The 18,069-nt window shown below is 40.9% G+C and overlaps 3 protein-coding genes, 2 long non-coding RNA genes and 2 other non-coding genes across 8 annotated transcripts; 4 read left to right on the plus strand and 3 right to left on the minus strand.

Annotated features, from left to right (window-relative positions):
* Positions 1–652: 652 nt before the first annotated feature.
* On the plus strand, positions 653–2,792 carry LOC117741973. 2 transcript variants are annotated; one of them, XR_004610780.1, is made up of 7 exons: positions 653–1,071; positions 1,220–1,294; positions 1,736–1,796; positions 2,168–2,272; positions 2,369–2,434; positions 2,559–2,611; positions 2,710–2,792. It is a non-coding gene; the product is annotated as an uncharacterized LOC117741973 (long non-coding RNA). The 2 variants fall into 2 exon arrangements; XR_004610779.1 differs by lacking the exon at positions 2,369–2,434.
* LOC117742215 lies at positions 1,831–1,968 on the plus strand. The gene has a single exon (XR_004610975.1). It is a non-coding gene; the product is annotated as a small nucleolar RNA SNORA15 (small nucleolar RNA).
* Positions 2,347–2,483, plus strand: LOC117742214. Its single transcript, XR_004610974.1, has one exon. It is a non-coding gene; the product is annotated as a small nucleolar RNA SNORA15 (small nucleolar RNA).
* Positions 2,700–9,293, minus strand: LOC117741971 (phosphorylase b kinase gamma catalytic chain, skeletal muscle/heart isoform-like). The gene is made up of 10 exons (XM_034549270.1): positions 8,770–9,293; positions 8,041–8,189; positions 7,082–7,260; positions 6,831–6,885; positions 6,681–6,746; positions 6,430–6,593; positions 5,031–5,121; positions 4,624–4,777; positions 4,345–4,470; positions 2,700–3,681 (listed from the first exon to the last, which is right to left on the minus strand). The coding sequence occupies exons 2-10, from the start codon at positions 8,121–8,123 to the stop codon at positions 3,415–3,417; spliced, it is 1,185 nt and encodes a 394-aa protein (XP_034405161.1). The 5' UTR covers positions 8,124–8,189; positions 8,770–9,293; the 3' UTR covers positions 2,700–3,414.
* A 449-nt stretch (positions 9,294–9,742) lies between these two features.
* Positions 9,743–12,554, minus strand: chchd2 (coiled-coil-helix-coiled-coil-helix domain containing 2). Its single transcript, XM_034549260.1, has 4 exons — positions 12,363–12,554; positions 11,177–11,426; positions 10,551–10,737; positions 9,743–10,121 (listed from the first exon to the last, which is right to left on the minus strand). Exons 1-4 carry the CDS (start codon positions 12,410–12,412, stop codon positions 10,111–10,113), a joined length of 498 nt encoding a protein of 165 aa, XP_034405151.1. The 5' UTR covers positions 12,413–12,554; the 3' UTR covers positions 9,743–10,110.
* Positions 12,555–12,590: 36 nt separating this feature from the next.
* Positions 12,591–14,003, plus strand: LOC117742001. Its single transcript, XR_004610784.1, has 3 exons — positions 12,591–12,701; positions 13,660–13,798; positions 13,890–14,003. It is a non-coding gene; the product is annotated as an uncharacterized LOC117742001 (long non-coding RNA).
* Positions 13,089–16,678, minus strand: im:7138535 (uncharacterized protein LOC797998 homolog). Its single transcript, XM_034549317.1, has 8 exons — positions 16,532–16,678; positions 16,176–16,282; positions 14,934–15,059; positions 14,534–14,793; positions 14,371–14,451; positions 14,171–14,287; positions 13,896–14,042; positions 13,089–13,795 (listed from the first exon to the last, which is right to left on the minus strand). Exons 1-8 carry the CDS (start codon positions 16,573–16,575, stop codon positions 13,631–13,633), a joined length of 1,047 nt encoding a protein of 348 aa, XP_034405208.1. The 5' UTR covers positions 16,576–16,678; the 3' UTR covers positions 13,089–13,630.
* Between the last annotated feature and the right edge of the window lie 1,391 nt (positions 16,679–18,069).

The following is an 18,069-nucleotide window of genomic DNA, read 5'->3' on the forward strand; positions in this document are numbered from 1 at the left end:
AGCAATGAAGTAGTTAATTTAAGTTAGTTGTAATAAGCTGGAGGTGTATGATACAAACTGGGAATTGTTATCAAGGTTATTTAAATGATAGCTCATATTGGCATAGAGGCTCATTCACTGGCAGGAACATAGAAGGGAAAGAAGATATCTTGATGCACAGCCGAAGACATACATCCTCTAATACTTGATATCTTCTTCTTTTGTAATTGTCTTGATATGACTGTTCAGGTTAAGGTCTAAATCCGTAACTACATCTAGATTTCTGGCTTGGTTTGTGGTTTTTAACATCAGTGATTGAAGCTGAGCGCTGACTTTCGATCATTCATCCTTGGGACCAAAAACAATGACTTCCGTTTTATCTTTATTTAATTGAAGAAAATTCTGGCACATCCAGTTGTTGATTTCTTCAATGCATTTAGCTAGCCCTTGAATGAGATGATAGTCCCCTGGTGATATAGTTATGTAGATGTGAGAAAGGAGTTATTGTTGTATTTAGAAAGCAGATAATTCAGTTTAAATCCAGTAGGTGGCGACAAAGCGAGAGAGATAACTCTGGTCCATACCCCAGTACAGTAGGTGGCGGTATTGCACCTTTTGTTGGATGCCATCCGCCATAAAACCCCAAAAAGAAGAAGAAAGCGACACGTTGGCTACCGACCGCTATTAACAACCATAAAAGAAGAAAACGAGGAAGCGTAGTTCTTCTTACTGGACGACGCGATCTTGCTCCTCCACGTTGAATTAAGTGGCTAGCAGCATGGAGACCCTCGTACATATAGCATGTTGCTCTCTATCGGCCACGTTTGCTGTAAAACGGAACCAGGTTTTAAATGGAACAACACAAAGTTGAGCCTGCAACTCTGTAACGCTGCGGGTAATACAGGCTGGCTAGATGTAGGCTCAATGCATTTGGTTAACGTTAGTTAACCAAGTTAGTTAAAGGTGTGGTATGTGGACGTGGGAAGCACGTGGCGGCTAGCTAGAAGTAACGCTAACTTACATTGCACTGGAAAGCAGTTGTTTAGTCACAGTCATTACATTTGTTGCTTTAACACCACGAGACAAATGCAGGTATTCGCATAGATTATGATTGTTTTCGTTGTGTAACTACTTTTTAATCTGAGTAGGACATTACGAGAACGTCATTTAGTGTTTATGACAAATATTATTTATGCTCAGGGGGATGTTATGTTAACCTTTTTGTGCTTTGTGATAACAGGGTACATTGGAGGAGATGGCCTGACCTGACTCATCACGGAGGAGCTCCCAGCTTGAAACACGCCATGTGGCAGAGGTGAGGAGATATACCGTTCATCATGTTACTGAAAGATGAGAATTAAACACTGGGAATGTGTGCCGATAGACCTTTTTATTTTCCTTCGGGGCAGACAATTTGACATGCAACGGTAGGAAAACACGGATGTATTCCATGCCATTTATTATGGCAGCGTTCCACTTGGGGTAGGCCCTGGTATTGTGCAGGCCGGCTCACTGGGACACTGAATGGAACTGAGCCGCCATTCATTTTATAAAGTTCAACTCTGTGAGTGCTGTTGAATAATAACAGCATGGCGTGAAAAAGGCACATGCATTTCCCGAATCTATTTAAAGTGAATATTTTTTTATTTCTGGGCATCAACCATATAAAATAGAGCACACGTGTTCTAAATGACCTAGTTAGTCATGGTGTTCATTCTTACAAATGATGACTTTCTGTTGCTGATCGCTCTTCCAGATGCCTTGTCTGAAGATATGGGATTATTGATCCTGATGTGGCCAAGAGTACGAACACAGAGGTAACTCATACTTCACAATAACATGTATTTGAAAGCATGGAGAATTCTGTTTTACTCTTGAAATAGTAAATGCAGTCAGACACCGTGCCAAATTATTGTTTTCACACACTGACTTAACTACAGGATGAGTGCTAATTTTGTGCCTCATTCTTACGTCAGAGTGAATACAGAAATGTGGTTTCCTTTGATATGTGATCTATGTTTGAATATGATTGTCATATAGCCCTTTTATTAAGATATTTAACCATAAGAATTGTTAAGCTTTATCATCTTACAATGTCTTGTTTTTGTGAGAATACACAAGCTCAATAACAGTCAGACAAATTCATCTCAGAGGCTCAATTATACTTTTTTTTTTTTTTTTGTTGCAGCATTCGTCAGAATATGTTTTTATGGAGAAGTGCTGTAATGCCCACTCGGTCACATTGCTGATCACCGAAGAAACATGGTTGCTTCAACAGAGAGGCTAGAAGATGGTATGTTTACACACAGTTATGCACCGACATGCAGCATAATTAGTATTCCTAGCGGTGAAGAAGTCACCACTGAGGCATGGACGAATTCTGTTCCAGCTGGTCTGTGGTGGATACAGTCAGACACCATGCAAAAGCCTAGTCTCATTTCTGCCAAATGACTGGGTGAGTGCTTCCCTCAGCCTCATCCAACTATACAGGAATGAGTACAATGATACACTGAGAAAATGAAGGTGCTGCCCTATTTTTTTTTTTTTGTATTTATCTTTATTTTTATTTTTTTCTGCAGTGGCTACTTTTGAAGAGGACCATGAGAAAAAAAGACAACTCCTTTTGTTCACGGTAAGAACATGAGCATGAAATATCCAAATAGTTATTAACCCTCGCTGTGATTTGTTTGACTCTTAAATATTGTTTTTTTTTTTTTTTTCAACCCACAGCTCCACCAGGGAAAGCAATATCGCCTGCCTTTGGGTGGCTGTACCTCACTCTTCTTTTGTAATAAACTTGTAACTGTTCAAAATGGGTCTTGTGGATTATTGTTCTACATTAGGTTTAACATTGTTGGACAAAATGGGTAAAGAAAATACAATCCTGATATCTAAAATTTCAAAAGCACCACAACAAGTTTGAACCTTTACATTACCAAGACATTTTAATAAATAAACCCATAGCATTCTTTTCAAAGCTGTAAGAAAGAAAATGTCCCTCAAAGCTGTTAAAGTAAATTGAGTACAGTTCATCCTGCATAATAATCAAAAAGGTATACAGTACGTCATTTCAAGTATGCAGGTTAACTGCTTCATTATCAAATCTAAATTGTCTGTTATTGCCCCATGTTTTGCTTTGGCTGTCAAAGTTCTGACACATGGCCATTTGAAGAGTTAACATGTCATTCAACCAGGTGACTGAATGATCATTTAAAAATCAAATCCATATTGTAACCTTAAACAAAACAATACTTGCTTAGATTTCATACAGTAAAAGATAAGGTGTAGAAATGTATGCATAGTGTTCAAAGAGTCCGTTTTCAGTCAAAACAGTTGAATAAAACATACAATATTTCCTCTAAACTGCTATTTTACCAGTAAATGTTATTTCATGTGTATCATACCCATTATTGTGCACCCAGGAGCACGTGCTCGTTACCAGATGTGGTGGGCCGGCTCTTCGGCCTCGGCAGCCATCGACAGCAGGATGGCCTTGGGAGTGTTCTCGAACAGTGCTGCTCTGTTCTGAGTTTGTCCCTTCTTGACCCAGTGGCCGTAGATCTTGAATGCACACGCGTCGATGAGCTTGCGAATGGGCTTGACGGCGTACGGATCGCTCTTGATCACCTCCTTGGTGACGGGCTTGGCGCGGCGGTAGTTGCAGTAGATTCGCATCGTTGCGAGAACAGTCATGCAAATGACCTGAAAGAGAAACATTTGGGAAATGTTCACTAGAGTACTAAAGGGTATATTAAATGTGAAAGTGTACTGGCCCCTCATCTTAATGTTTCAGTATAAGACTCCATAACCAGCCGTCGTTCACTCATTCTGCCTCATTAGGACTGTTTAATGTCTTTCTTGCCCTCATTAGTTTTGTTAGTAACCAGTCTTAAACTTTGTTTATGTCCTTCTTTACAGACACAATTTAGTTTTCTTTCATTTTAGTGCACAAAAGAATGTACCAACAAAGACTTACAACTTGTTTATAATAAACTCAATGATTAAATAAGGCATTAGGAAAGGTCTAATCAAGTGAGTAAATAAATATATAAGAGTAAATTAATCAATAAATTGTAAAATAATCTTTGAAAAGACATTTCAATTTAATTTACTCTAATGAAAAGTGTCCGTATGCCAGTTTGGAACTCTATATGTTAATCAAAGTTTCTAATCGTGTGGTATAACAGTAAAAGATATCCTTGCTGCTGTGTTCGCGGGCGCCATCTCTCAAAGATTATTACATTTTGTTTCCATCCATTTGTCTTACGGCCATGGATATTATGAAATGAAAGGTGGGAAATAAATATTTATGGTATATTCTGTGTGAATGGTAATTTAATTCACACGTCTTTTTTTACGCCTTACCTTGAATCGCCTGTATGGAGTGAACTGCCGCACTTCATTCACCACATACTGAGAAAAGAAGGAGTGGTTGAGGACATCCGTCGCTGTGTATCGTTCCGTTGGGTCCACCACCAGCATCCGGGAGATCTAAAGAACCCGCAACGAGGGTTTTGTTTATTCTTCTGTCATTAAAACCGTGTAGCAGCTTCATATAATTGCCATAAGTGATATCAATACTTAGTGAAACACCCAAAGTATAGTTACAAAATCCAACAAGCAGGAGTAGAGATGAGCGCCTACCAAATCTTTAACAGTGTCGGAGCGGTCCTCCCACTCTGGAGACGAGAAGTCGTAACTGCCAGACAAGATCATACGCAGCATCATCATCTGTTTCCTGTGCCAGAAGGGCGGCGAGCCTGCGAGTAGCGTGTACATGATGACCCCTGAACTCCATCTGCAGGCATAAACCAGGAGAAAATCAATCTTAAAGTGTGTAAACGGTGCGTACATTAATTATCCTGATAATAACCTGGAAAGTGTGCAGGTCACGGGATTACAGGAGTTTCCAATAGAGCCACACTGTTGCAGAATGTGTACATTGATTTGTACATATCTGTAATAACTTTGTTGCTTAAATTGTTTAGTTTGTACATCTGACACTGCTAACGTTCTGCTGTGTCGTGTGTTTTTTGTCTCCGCTTACTCACATGTCCACCGCAGTGCCGTATCCTGCATGCCCTGCGTCCATGGAGCACTCGATGATCTCCGGAGCGAGGTAACCAGGAGTCCCACACACCTCTGCGTCACAAGAGGCATCAAACTCGTGAACTTTAAAACCCACATTGACAAAGCTTGAAAAAGTCTTTCGACCACTTGGTCTCTGGCATAAAACCATAAAGGGGTGTCATCTTGTTAGGCAGACTGTACATAGATGTATTGTTAATCTGATGGTTGATCATCACGTACATACATGACATTTGACCTCTGCATCCAACCCATCCCCAAGAAGACTTCCACATGCAGACAGGTGGAGCCTTGTGATTAGAGGATGACCCACTCTAAACCCTGAGCCACCGCCATCTCAAATCAGTCATACTTATACTCCAGAAGAAGTACTATGGGACTACCTTAGTTTCTACTTAAACAAAAGTACATTGGTTCCTCTATTGAGGAGTATTAAAGTAGCAGGCTAATGTCACCTCTCCTGACTGTGACCATCCTATGTGGCGTTATCAACACCAGAGATTACAAAGTGCTTTGCAAGAGGGAACAACAGGAAAACGACAACATTTGCAATCAATTTGTCTCCAAAACAGCAATGCACACAGCAAGAGGTTCTCAGAGAACATCGCATGTGGGTGAAGTCAACCCATGACCCATAAAAGCATAATAATAATGTAGGCTTTTCTGTAATTCCTATCCAAGCAAAAGGAGTTAAGAAAATTATTAAATCACATTATGACTTAACTTTTTAACCCACTCAAATACGCTAACTTGAGTACTTTCCACAAGTGGCTTCTGTCTCAGTAGGACATCAATAAGCATGACACCATTTAACATGTTGAAATGATCCACCAGACGTTCATTTTGACGGCAACTTTCAGATTAAGTGTTGCAGGGTTACTGTAGATCTACAGATTTGAGCTCATCCCAATCACATATTTTACCACCTGAACAAAATGATTTGGGGATGCAGTTTCATGAGACATTTGACTTGCCAGTTCCCTCTGCTTATAGTGATCCGATGCTCTCGGAGTCTCATTTGAAAGGTCAGTGTCCTCTGAGTGTCTGAGACTACAGTGTCCTGTTGCCTCTTAACCTTTGTAAGAGCAGCTCAGAGAGACGGGAGCATGTTGTGCAACCAGACCCAGACTCTCCGCCAACCCACCAGCAGCTGCTGCAACAGCACTGAAGGTTTTAAACAGTCACTGTAATAGAAACAAATATATCTGCAGCTGAGTACACTGGTTTTCTGTTCTGAATATGTCAGTGTGAGTGATTTTGGGTGACTTTGATCTCCTGGACATAAACTTGTCAGTTTGAAAGGACCTGAATTGTATTCAGATAATTTAATAATGTCTTCTGGTTGGTTTCCATGTCACCGACCTTTGAGCCTCTGTCCCGGCTTGATTTGCACAGCAAAGCCAAAGTCGGTGAGTTTGATGTTCATCTGGTCGTCTAAAAGGATGTTCTCAGGCTTCAGGTCCCGGTGGACAATGTTCTGGCCGTGGAGAAACTGGACCACCTTCAGCAGAGCACGCATGATGTTCCTAAAACCAAAAAACACCAAACCCAACTAGGACAATTAGGACAATTCATCGCTTTTGCCTTAGTGGATAGTTCAGACACTCACTGACCGGGTTTCCTTCTCACTCAGAGTAACTTTCTCCGTGAGGTAGTCAAAAAGTTCACCTCTCTTCATCCTGCGGGAAAGAAAACAAAACATTTTAAAAGCTGCTTGCTCGAATTTCTGTTTAAAACTCAGTTGTCTAAAACGTGCCACTCACAGGTCAAAAACCAGGAAGAAGAAGGCGTGGGACTCGTAGCAGTCTTTGAGCTGAACTGGAGAAGAGAGACATTTGAGGTACACTCAGTATTTAGACAAAACTAAGAGGACAGCTGACCACAACTGACCTCTTGAGCAGGCGAGTGAAACAAAAGCTCTTTGGGCTTTCTGAGACTTTTATTGTAGATTCACGTTTAAATAAAGCTGCTGATGCACACAGTTTGTATTTTTCCGGAGAAGGACAGGGCTTACTGATGTTGTCTCGTCCGCAGACTTTCTTCAGGATGTCGATCTCCTTCACCGTCGCCCCTCTGATCTCCTCGATCTCCTGCGGGGTCATCTTGTCGGAGGGGGTGATGTCGATGATCTTCACCGCATACTCCAGAGACGTCCTTTTGTGTATGCAGCGACGCACCACGCTGCTCACTCCCCTGAGGAAGAGAACAACGCTTCACATCTGCAGCTTTGTGAGGTGACTTATTTCTTCAGATGGGTGCATTTGTACAGCTGGACTCAAAAACTTTGGCTGCTGCTTTCGGTGATAACTGTTGGATGCGGTTGCTCCTACATACTACTATACTACTACATGTGGAAGGGCTGCCTCATCTTGATGTGAAGGGCATAACCTTAAAGACTGTAATCTCCTCATGGTAATTTCTATTTATGAAGTCCTTTTAGAGGGAACCAAACTGACTCCCCTTCCCCCGTTTGTGAAGCTCACTGAGCAGTGTGAAGAGTACTACAGCATCCAAACACATTGTTAGAATCTGGTGACCTTGTGACCTGCATGTTTAGAAAAGGAAGTGCCATTATGTGATCTCACTGGGTGCCGTCCAATCCAGGACAGTAAACCTTTGTCCGAAACACCCTGGAGTTCATGAATGCAGCCTGGGTGCATTATGTAACAGCACCACTGTCTGACAGAGGGTGGTGAATGACGATGAGAGAAAAAAGCAGCTCTGGCACTGCAGGCATTTCTCAGGGACTTCTGGGAAACTTCAGGGAAACCATTCAACTCGTTTTCCACATCAGTGTCTCAATCTTATAAACAATACTAACAATTGGAGCTGTTGTGGGCCAAAATATTATTTTGGGCCAGTCGTTCACCATATGTTTGCTTGTGGCCCCTTTAAAGGATTACTGTAGTTTAACATTTTGGGGAAATCCAATTCTTCTATGCTCTGGGTTAATTAAAGTCTTTATAAACATACCTTCCCAGAATCTCCTTGGTCTCGTACTTGTCGTAGAACTCCTGGGCTCCCACCCAGTCAGGGACCTCCTCCTCTTTGGTCATGGTGGCCCTGATGCCGGTTCACCACCGAGGCTGCACAACCACTCTCCTCTCTCAGCTCAAAGCAGTCTGACAGAAACCATTTGTATTTTCAATGACACCGCCTTAATAAGCAAGCATCAGGGGGAGCCCTGTATTGTTATTTAAATTGTTTTCAGCCACATGTTATGCAGAAATGACAAACATTTGCTGATCTTCTCTTCTTGGCAATTTTATATTTTGGGGGTTCGGACTGCTGGTTGGATGTCTCTATGGTCTTTGAGAAATAATGGACTTTTTTATTTCATTAATGATTAATTGAGATAATAAATGGCGAATGATTGGTCATATAAAACTAATCGCAGATTTACTGCAACGATACATCACGTTTTATAAATCCATCATATCGTTTGTAACATCTTAATCTGCAAAGTAACAAGTCCTAATTATCCATGAAAACATATATAATGCTGTCAAAATTAATGTCCTGTGATGCAGTAGAGTAGAATACATGGAATGACTCAAGCACATCGAGATACATATAGATACGTGACTGAGGAGCAACTTGGCTTCCCTGCAGTTTCATTGGTTAACGACTTATTTCATGCACATTTCGCTCTTTTCTTAAAATGAAAGATGAGTTTCGAGATGCATGATGAGTGAATGTCACCTGGTACAGATGGACGCCTTCATTCATGTGCAGGGGAACGACCTCCTCCACTGCTCTTTCTAATGTTACAGTTGGTGTTTGAACTCCGTCTCACTCGTGTCGAGTAAGAAAAAAAATAAGCGTCTCGGATCTAGACTCGCCGTCACGTCACGGGGTGCAGACTAATGCAGCCAGGTGCCAGTGTGGGAACAACGTCTCGCTCTCGTCCTCTGGCACTATTTGACCTTTTGCGGGCTGCAGTAATGAACACATTAAAAAAAAGACACACTGGGGAGGGAGGAACACCGCTCAGTATCTCACCTCGTGTCGCTCAGTCGTGGTTATTACGGTTATCCATCACGAGCAGACGGCAGAGGACGGACGAAGAGCTCCGGTCAAACCCCGGTGCTCTCGCGGCGGGGTTGGGCCGCCGCCATTGCAAAAGGGCGAGCTTTAATGTCAGACGCCAAAAATAAATAGATCCTTCCGCAGCAGCACTCTGTGAACGCGTGCGGACGCGGACACACACACACACACACACACACACACACACACACACACACACACACACACACACACACACACACACACACACACACACACACACACACACACACACACACACACACACACACACACACACACACACACACACACACACACACACACACACACACACACACACACACACACACACACACACACACACACACACACACACACACACACACACACACACACACACACACACACACACACACACACACACACACGATAGCAGCCTGTCGCATTGAGAAGGAGAGGGCTGTCCTACACACCTCTGCGTGCAACGTTCAACTCGTGGACATGCATTCAGGCCGGAGTGACTGGACAGGTGCTGGGCCACTGTCACCTCTAATTAAAGAAAGTGCATGTCAAAATAGAAATGTTTCTTAGAAAGTCCAGTGCAACATTAAAAACCGGTAGTGAAATAGATTAGAACGACTCGCGCTGCTTTTATGATTCATGGGCTTTATTATTTTGAAATCTAAAACATGTTGCAAACAAACTGCAGACATCAACAATCCAGAGGATGGAAACATGCGCAGTTGAATTTAAATTAAAAAGCACTCAAGCTAATGAAAATCACGGTCGACAACTCAAATCAACACGCAGCAAAATATATAAACAATATTTATACGACTATTATTACAAACTTTGTAGCAATGTCCTGAGAATGAACACAATGATGCCTTCTAATGATAGTCAGCTGTCGAAATAAAGTAAGTTTATTGATTTCTTGTAGGTTAAAACACTTCATACAGCTTGGTGGCTCATTACAGTTTGTGTGTGCTCTTCATTCTCCAGGTGTTTGTCTCAGTCTCATGACATACCTGTGGAGAAAAGAACAGTTTAATTCGACAAGTTTTCCTACTTCTAATATTTTTTTATAATCCTATAGTACAGGCGTTATGTAACGCATTCAGAAAGCCTTTACATATACGCCTCCTTGTGGCCACACTGTGTATTACATAAGACCCATGATGGCATAATGTAAAGTCATGTTGCTATGACGTCTCACTGACTCAGTGCTCATGCAAATCCTGCTTTTTGGGAGTGTTAACTCAAATGTATAAAGAACAGCCATCAGTAAAGCAAGACTAAAGAGACAATGGACACGTCTGTTAAAATACGAGAGTGTGTGAGTCTTTCAAAACAGTGAATTAAAAAGTAACTACCATTACATCAGTGGTGCACTGTTGGAAGCTATAAATGTGTATTCATGTGGAATCGAATTTCTTCCAACAGCTCTTTTTACTCACCATTAGAGAACTTGCACTGTTTCAGCACCTCGCTGAAGCCCTCACAGAGCTTTAGGTCGCTCTGGCTTTGGGCGCACTCGATGAACTGTTTGAGCTCATACGAGCAGCCCTGCTGCTGTTGAGGGGGCTGCTGCTGATACATGGACTGTGGCTGCTGCTGGTACATGGGCTGAGCTTGGTACGGCTCCTGAAAGACACAAGGTAGATGATGGGATCCTTCATACATCTATAGTAGGCATTGTCATTTGCATCATTCGTTTCAAATGTAACAATGACAAAAAGTGATATCTTCTTGCCAATGCTACTAGAAGAAAATACCACATGTATCCATACATTATTGCAATAATTAACATAGTACTTTAATACCTACTGTGGATAAACCCAGTTGAAGGTAATAATATGATTATGTAGGTGGTTCACAGTAATCCATAATCCCCAATAACTGGATTTAAGATGGTAGCCTACCAGTTAACATTTATTGGTGGTGATCACTGCTTTGCCTCCTCCTCCAACCCACAACCACACCTGTTCAGTTGTTACTGCTTCATACCTCCCACAGGACAGACACACTAATCTGTCCTGGGGCTATTTTAGTCTTATGACTGGCTAAACCCCAGTTTATTTACCTGGTATGTGACATCAGGCTTGGCAGGCTCCGAGGATCCTCCACCGAAGCCTCCAGTCATCGCGTGGCCGAGGGTGTGTCCTACTGCAGAGCCCACTGCCACTCCAGCGGCTGTAGTCGCCATTTGGGCAAACATACCAGGCTGCTTGGGTGCTGCAGCTGGAGCACCCACAGAAGATGGAGGAGCATGCATAGGCGCCGGGGCATAGGAGGGAGGGGGTGCAGCCCTGGCCATAGGTGGGGGTGGGGCCCTGCGGTAAAGAGAAAGTAATTTGAAATACAGGGTCCAAACACTATCATCAACTGGCACAAGTGCTGGTTTCAAATGAGTTTGAATTAGTTTTGAATTAATGACAAAAACCATCAACTCTCGAGAAAAGAAGACTGCACTCCGTCTTTAGAATCTCACCAGGGTAAAAGTTGACAACGGGAAACCCCAAGGATAAAAATGATATTCATATATAAAAAGGAAGACAGCTATGCACATGTGGATCTTATACAAAATCTATTTAAAATGTGCAATAGAGTGACAGAAAGAAGTATAACATATCTGTGTTGTAACTGTATGTGGGACTGACATAAGGTGTCACCTGAGGTCATTGATGAGTTTCCTCTGGACAGTTTGGCATTAGAGCAAAGGCTTAGTATCTAGAGTCCTAAGCTTTCATCTAAACTAGATGTGGCTAACGTAATCCAAAAATAAAACTAATTCTTATTTAGTTTGTATAAGTGACGTGGATATCATGACAAATAGTTTTAGGGCATTCGCTGTTGATGTGACGAAGTCAGAAAACACAGAGACGAGGACAATTTCAAGGGTTTTAAAGGGTTTATGAATGAAAATCCTAAATGGTATCAAGTAGGTAACGTTGAGCTCCGCGAAAAGCCTGTAGTTTGATGTAAATCCACACAGTTTAATTGTGACGTCACATAACAGGCAACATTACCATGATGTAGATTTCACATTGTAACCTTCACTACTTAATCAATGACTTCTGAGCGAGCATCAATGTCCTGGTACAGGAGGAAGACATTAAGATGTTCTTAAATCATTAACGCTACAAGTTAGTTCCAGATACTAATCTAATAACGAGTGGCACCAGCTAACACATGACACGTTAGTTAACCGTTACGCTAGATTTGTTCCCAACTAAATGAGCCTAAATAAGTGTTTCAACACACTTTACCTGGCTGGAGGGGCCATCCTGGACGACCGGCTTCTGCTTCCTCTCGGCATTTTGTGAATTCTTGGTAATATTTGTGAGTTTGCTGGCTGGTAAAAACGGACGCAGTTCCACAGGCTACTTTATGTCGACCTTTAGCTAATCCGGAACTTATTGTGTTACATCATGTGTCTCTGGGATAACTTCCGGTGTTGTGTCGGACAGCGCTTCCCTCGAACCTAAACCCTAACCGCCGAAGGGGGCGCTGTCACTTTAACAGGAGGGGACACTATTCAACGCGGGAACTGACTACGACGTAACACCTGTATGAAAAAACAAACGGAACGCTTCCTTCAATTTCAGGTAAGTATTGCAGTACTTAATTTGTCTAACCTTAACAAACATGTTCATAGTTATATTTATTTTATGTATTTTTTTTAAACTTTGTTTCATGGTTATGACATTTTTAGGAAATGTAAACCGTAAGCTGCTTTTCACAATGTATACTGACTATCGTTTAATTCTTGCCCAAATTGCTGCAGTTTATTTAGCACCTCCAATAACAAATGAAGTAAAACGAAATAGCAATTCAGTTTGTTTCAACTTCAGGAAACTGGGATAACAAATACAAATAAAAACGTTTCTAAACTGCAATGTCCCTATTCTTGTAGGACGGACTGACACAAAATATGTGCCTCAGTTCCCAAATTACCTGAAAAATGATTATGGAGGCAGATTCAGCTAAACACAACTAGATAAAGATAAAGCAATGAGTTTCTCTGGTGTCTTGCAAAAACAGTTCATATAAGAGAATATAATTTACATCAGTGAAATGTTTTCTTGCTAAAAACGAGAGCTACAGCCGACATAATACATGGTAATTGAACAGTTAAACAGTTGTTGCTAGGGTGTCTTAAGCATAACAGCATTACCAACTTGGCACATTACATAACACCATAATGCATTTATTTGTTTACTAGGTTTATTCTTCAGCAATCAAACCTACATATAAATGTGCAAAGTCAACTCATACAAAAATAGTGTTATTCATTTATCTGAGTAAAGTATTCATTTTCTCAACAAAAATATCTGGTAAAATACCAGTACATTATAGCAATGAGAAGCTATTTTAGTTATATGTAATATAACCAAGAATGTTGCACAGCTTTATAACTATAACATCATATTCTATATAGCATTCCACGCCCATATATTATTTCAGAACAAGGATTTCAATAAAGAAAAATTATCACTTATTTCTCAAATTAAGCAGTAAGAGAAAGACTTGTTACTCATTTTTCCCCTTTCTTCTTCTTATCAGAAAATCTACGTTGTTGATGTTGTCCACCTCCTCGTCCTGATCGGTTTCCTTTCGCTCTTTGATTGGTCCACGCTGGCATAGGAGGCTCCAATTCTCCTGGTCGTCCTCCTCTGTCTGGTACGCTGCCCATCAACATCTGGTGAGACCAAATAGGAATTAGAGGCCATCTGTATTTTGATCTTAAGAGGTCTTCATTCAGAATCACAGGAACAGTTTATATCGGTTTACAGTCGTACCTTGTAGACGGGGGTGCTTGTTCCAGCCCTGATCGGCTCCATGAGGAACTTATCCTCTCTGGCGGCGATCAGAAGAGCAGAGGACACTCGGGAGGAGCCAGAGAGGGATGAAAGAGGAGGCACCGAGGCCAGAGCTTCACTGCGCTCCTGTAAATAAAAAATGGATTGAACTGTGCATTTGTTGTGATCATGAATCTCAATAAATCCCAATAAACAAATAATCCACTTTTAAAAAGAGTGAGTTCTGAGAAGAAGTGATGTAAGGTGCCGCCTACCTTTTGTTTTTCTCCCCACGCAAATGACTCAAGTGTCACCTGAAAGCGTTTGATCATCATTTGTCGCCGACAGTGATAGTCCTCTGACAGAAGTTGATTGATCTTTTTAACGTGCACCTGAGAAACAGAAAGGGGATACAAAAATTTAAAAAAAGGTTGAAGTGCTCAAAGAGTTACATATGATAACCGTAGCAACATACCCACTGCTCAGAGCTGAGGCTATTGTTGAGAAGCGGGTTGGTCATGTTTCCACACGGTAGACGAGTGAGCCTCGACTTCACCTGCATGAAAACATTTTAAAAAGCATTCAGTACTTCTCTGTTCGTAGTCGTGACATCTCAGTCTCTCTTACGCCAAACTTACTTCACTTGACACGTCTGTAAATTGTGAGGAGGCATCCATGTCAAGGGCGTGCAGCAGTAATATCCATTCTGCCTGCATCTCCGCATTCCTTCTGTCTTTGTCATCGTCATCTTCGTATTCCTGACCAAACTCAGCCAGTTCATGGCTGTGATCTTTAAGTCGCTGCTCTTTTTCAGACTCGTCCCCTGTTGTTATCTCCTCAGGATGCGATTCCTTACGCCTCATTATTTGAGCCGCTTGCAATTCTGCTACAAGGAACTCTAAAGGATTGAACAGTCAGTTTAAGAAGATGCACACTTCATTAAAAGGAAATGCACAAATCCATGGCCACTACAATCATGAGTTATACCCTTAAATACAACTCTACAACATGGACCACAAGAGTCCTAATAATTCTCACCAGTGACTTTGTTGAGGATGGACGGCCCCAGCACCTCTGATGTCAACACAGTGAGGGGAGACAGCATGTTTGACAGCAAGGTTCTCAACTCCCCCACCAGCAAGACGTTACTTGTTCTGCTTGAGTCTAAAAAAAGATATTTTTCTATTAGGAGCTAGGTTGATATATCGGGAAATAATAATATATATATCAATATTTATTTATATTTTTAAACTGAGCACCTTTGACATGTAAGATTCGTGTTCAAAGCTCCGGGTCCCGTGGCCGCAGGAAATTCAGGATTCGAGTTAAAGTTTAACAATATTTAATGGCAAAGATAATACTCATGTAGCGTTCACGATCGTGGGGCCAGAAAGGAGGAACTCTCCACAGACGGAGTGCAGCTCCCAGGGAGCCACAGACCGGGGCTGTCTCGAGTCTCCAGACCAGTAGAACCATGTCCCCAGAACAAATGCTCGGCTATTAGTATGGTCATGCAAATGAATTCACACCTAAAGGTTAGTTCCATTGGTCAGTTCAAAGGATGCAGCAGTTCTGTTCGCTAAGCCAATTAGTAAAACTAGCGGGGTCAAAGCTCACTCTTCCGGTCAAGGACAGGAAGTTCCCCTTCACAATAAAACCCTATTATCCTGCCTTCCGAATAAAAGCAACACATTAGGTTTCAATCGGCATCCATTTTAACTATTGTCTAAACAATAAAACATTCATTCATTCTCATGCATCATACAGTTAATCATTACATTTGTCATTAAAACAGAATAATAAAACAGTGATCCTCTCTTATGTTTCATAATACATTCCTCCAGAATATTCCTCATAATATCCCAAATTAATTATCATATCTTTCTTTATGTATTAAATTAAAACATAAACTTCTCTTATCTACATGTGCAAATATATAAAATCCACTACAACCTAACAGACACACAAACACTTCCTTCAGGATGAATAAAGATCTATCTCAACAATGGAAGAAAACATACTAAACCACTCCCCTCCCAAATATGAGAACCACAAAAACAAACCCCAGACATAACGTACAAACACAGACACTGTAACTGATACAAAGTGTGTTGTTTAAAGGTGTAAACGAGCTCAGGTCAGGCAGCGTCTTAAAAACTAACCAGATGTGGATGTTATTCTACTCAGTTAGAAGAAACACCACATGAAGACTTAACGTGTCTGACTGGACTGCGGTTACTGCACCAAACCCCACAGAGGACAGAGGCTCGTAATGAACACCTTGTAGCTCCGGACAGAGAGCCGTCAGCTGGGCGGTCAGCCAGGTGAGCAGCGGGCAGGGGAGCTCATCACATCGACACCGCGAGAGGCACGCGCTGCCCGGGTACCTGAGCAGGAAGTCAGACGACAGGTGAAATTAGCGGCTTCACGTTGGTCCTAATAGACTGGAGAGGCCAGAATATTGATACACAATTACACATTTAACAAGAGATTGGAGTGCTTATAGACCACAGTTAGTTAACTTGTATCAAACTGTCCCGAACAAGAGCTTGTAATAAGTTTCTGTAACACGCGAAGGTAAGTTAACTAACGTTAGGAGTATACGCAGCAAACAAGGAAGCAGTTAGCTTACTCACCCTAAAGCGTTGATAGCTGAAACTGTCCCTGCGCTCCTCTCCATTGTCACTATGTAAATGTAAACAATTGATATAAATCTTTTATAGTAAGTCAGTTCTTCCCAACTCAAAGTTCACGCGTGTTTATAATGATGCTTCCTCTTTTTTGACAGCGTTTAATGAAAGGTCACGTATCGCCACCTGCTGGCCGGAGTGTGTCGTGCGTCTATATTAATGAAATAAAAATAATAATTCATGCAACAACGAGCTTTAAAATATAAGTACAAAGCAAAACAATTTTATTTGAATAGCAATATTACAAAAGTAAAAAATAAATTAAAACGAGTAATTTAAATCAAATTGTAAACAACAAACAAACACATGTAGAAATACATGTAAAGTGTAATAATAATGATTATAATAGTAATAATAATAACAATAACATCAATATTACTCATAATCATGATAGTTAAGATGATAGATGAAAACTTCCCAGGCTCTGACAATACACTACCTCATATACTGTAATTAAAAGAAGAAAACAATCTGTGATATTGATATAACGGGTCACAGTTTCTATACTTTTTCGAACACAGCCGTCAGTGTTGTGTTTACATTAGTCTCCACCAGGAGCCACTAGAGGTCCGTGATGGGCTGCTGGAGTATATCAACTAACAACTAATGATAAAATAACACATTGGCGTTACATCTGGCCTTCAAATACTAATTTACTCAAGTACTCAGTGTATTTCCATGTAATGCTACTTAATACTTCTAAGCCTCCGCATTTCAGAGGAAATATTGTACTTTTTATTTTACCTCATTTGTTTGAGAGTTTTAGTTAAAACTTATAAGACACAATGAAGCACTGAATAAAGTTGTTTAGCTTCACCTCAACCAAATTGTAAATGCTGCTCACATGTTAATGCTACAGTGAAAATACATAGTATCCATATTAGGAGCTACTCTGCGTCATGGTGTATTCACGTTTGATACATTATGAAAATATACTGTCTTACTATTCTTTGTGTTTAAATAAAATGTAACGACTGCTCGCTGTATATGTATATATGAAATGAGGAGTAACACAAACCCAACTTCATTTATTTCTCCCAATCTATGGATTTGACATCAGCCTCCAACCTCTGGTCATTGAAGGGCATAATGATGGGGATATTATTTACTGCAGGTGATTAGAAAATCATAATATATAATGTCACTCACCATGCTCATCTACATTATTCTCTTCCTCTTTATTATGAGCATACTTTGGCACACTCAGCACTCTCAACACCATCACATGTGTTGCTGATGCAGGCAGTGCAGCTAATGTTGACTTCAGTGTATATATATATATATATATATATATATATATATATATATATATATATATACACTGAAGTCAACATTAGCTGCATATATATAACATCAACCATGCTTTTATGGTTCTGCTTTATAGCTTTGGGTCAATGTCTTCTGCACAGCTCCTGCAGAAGCTGGTAGAAAACCTTAGACTTAAGTGGTACCATCACTGTGAGAGTCCTCTGTGGTTTGACTCG

This window comes from Cyclopterus lumpus, chromosome 13 (assembly GCF_009769545.1).
Source record: "Cyclopterus lumpus isolate fCycLum1 chromosome 13, fCycLum1.pri, whole genome shotgun sequence".
Classification (NCBI taxonomy): Eukaryota; Metazoa; Chordata; class Actinopteri; order Perciformes; family Cyclopteridae; genus Cyclopterus; species Cyclopterus lumpus.

Coding starts and splice junctions, on each gene's coding strand:
- im:7138535 (XM_034549317.1), bottom strand. CDS start 16,575: ATGGAGAGGAGCGCAGGGACAGTTTCAGCTATCAACGCTTTAGG. Junction 14,794..14,933: donor CATCCTCAACAAAGTCACTG/GTGAGAATTATT, acceptor TCAATCCTTTAG/AGTTCCTTGTAGCAGAATTG. Junction 14,452..14,533: donor TTACAGACGTGTCAAGTGAA/GTAAGTTTGGCG, acceptor GTTTTCATGCAG/GTGAAGTCGAGGCTCACTCG.
- LOC117741971 (XM_034549270.1), bottom strand. CDS start 8,123: ATGACCAAAGAGGAGGAGGTCCCTGACTGGGTGGGAGCCCAGGAGTTC. Junction 6,886..7,081: donor CTGCGGACGAGACAACATCA/GTAAGCCCTGTC, acceptor TCTCTTCTCCAG/TTCAGCTCAAAGACTGCTAC. Junction 4,471..4,623: donor CCGACACTGTTAAAGATTTG/GTAGGCGCTCAT, acceptor CGGGTTCTTTAG/ATCTCCCGGATGCTGGTGGT.
- chchd2 (XM_034549260.1), bottom strand. CDS start 12,412: ATGCCGAGAGGAAGCAGAAGCCGGTCGTCCAGGATGGCCCCTCCAGCC. Junction 11,427..12,362: donor AGGATGGCCCCTCCAGCCAG/GTAAAGTGTGTT, acceptor TCTTTACCGCAG/GGCCCCACCCCCACCTATGG. Junction 10,738..11,176: donor AGCCTGATGTCACATACCAG/GTAAATAAACTG, acceptor TGTGTCTTTCAG/GAGCCGTACCAAGCTCAGCC.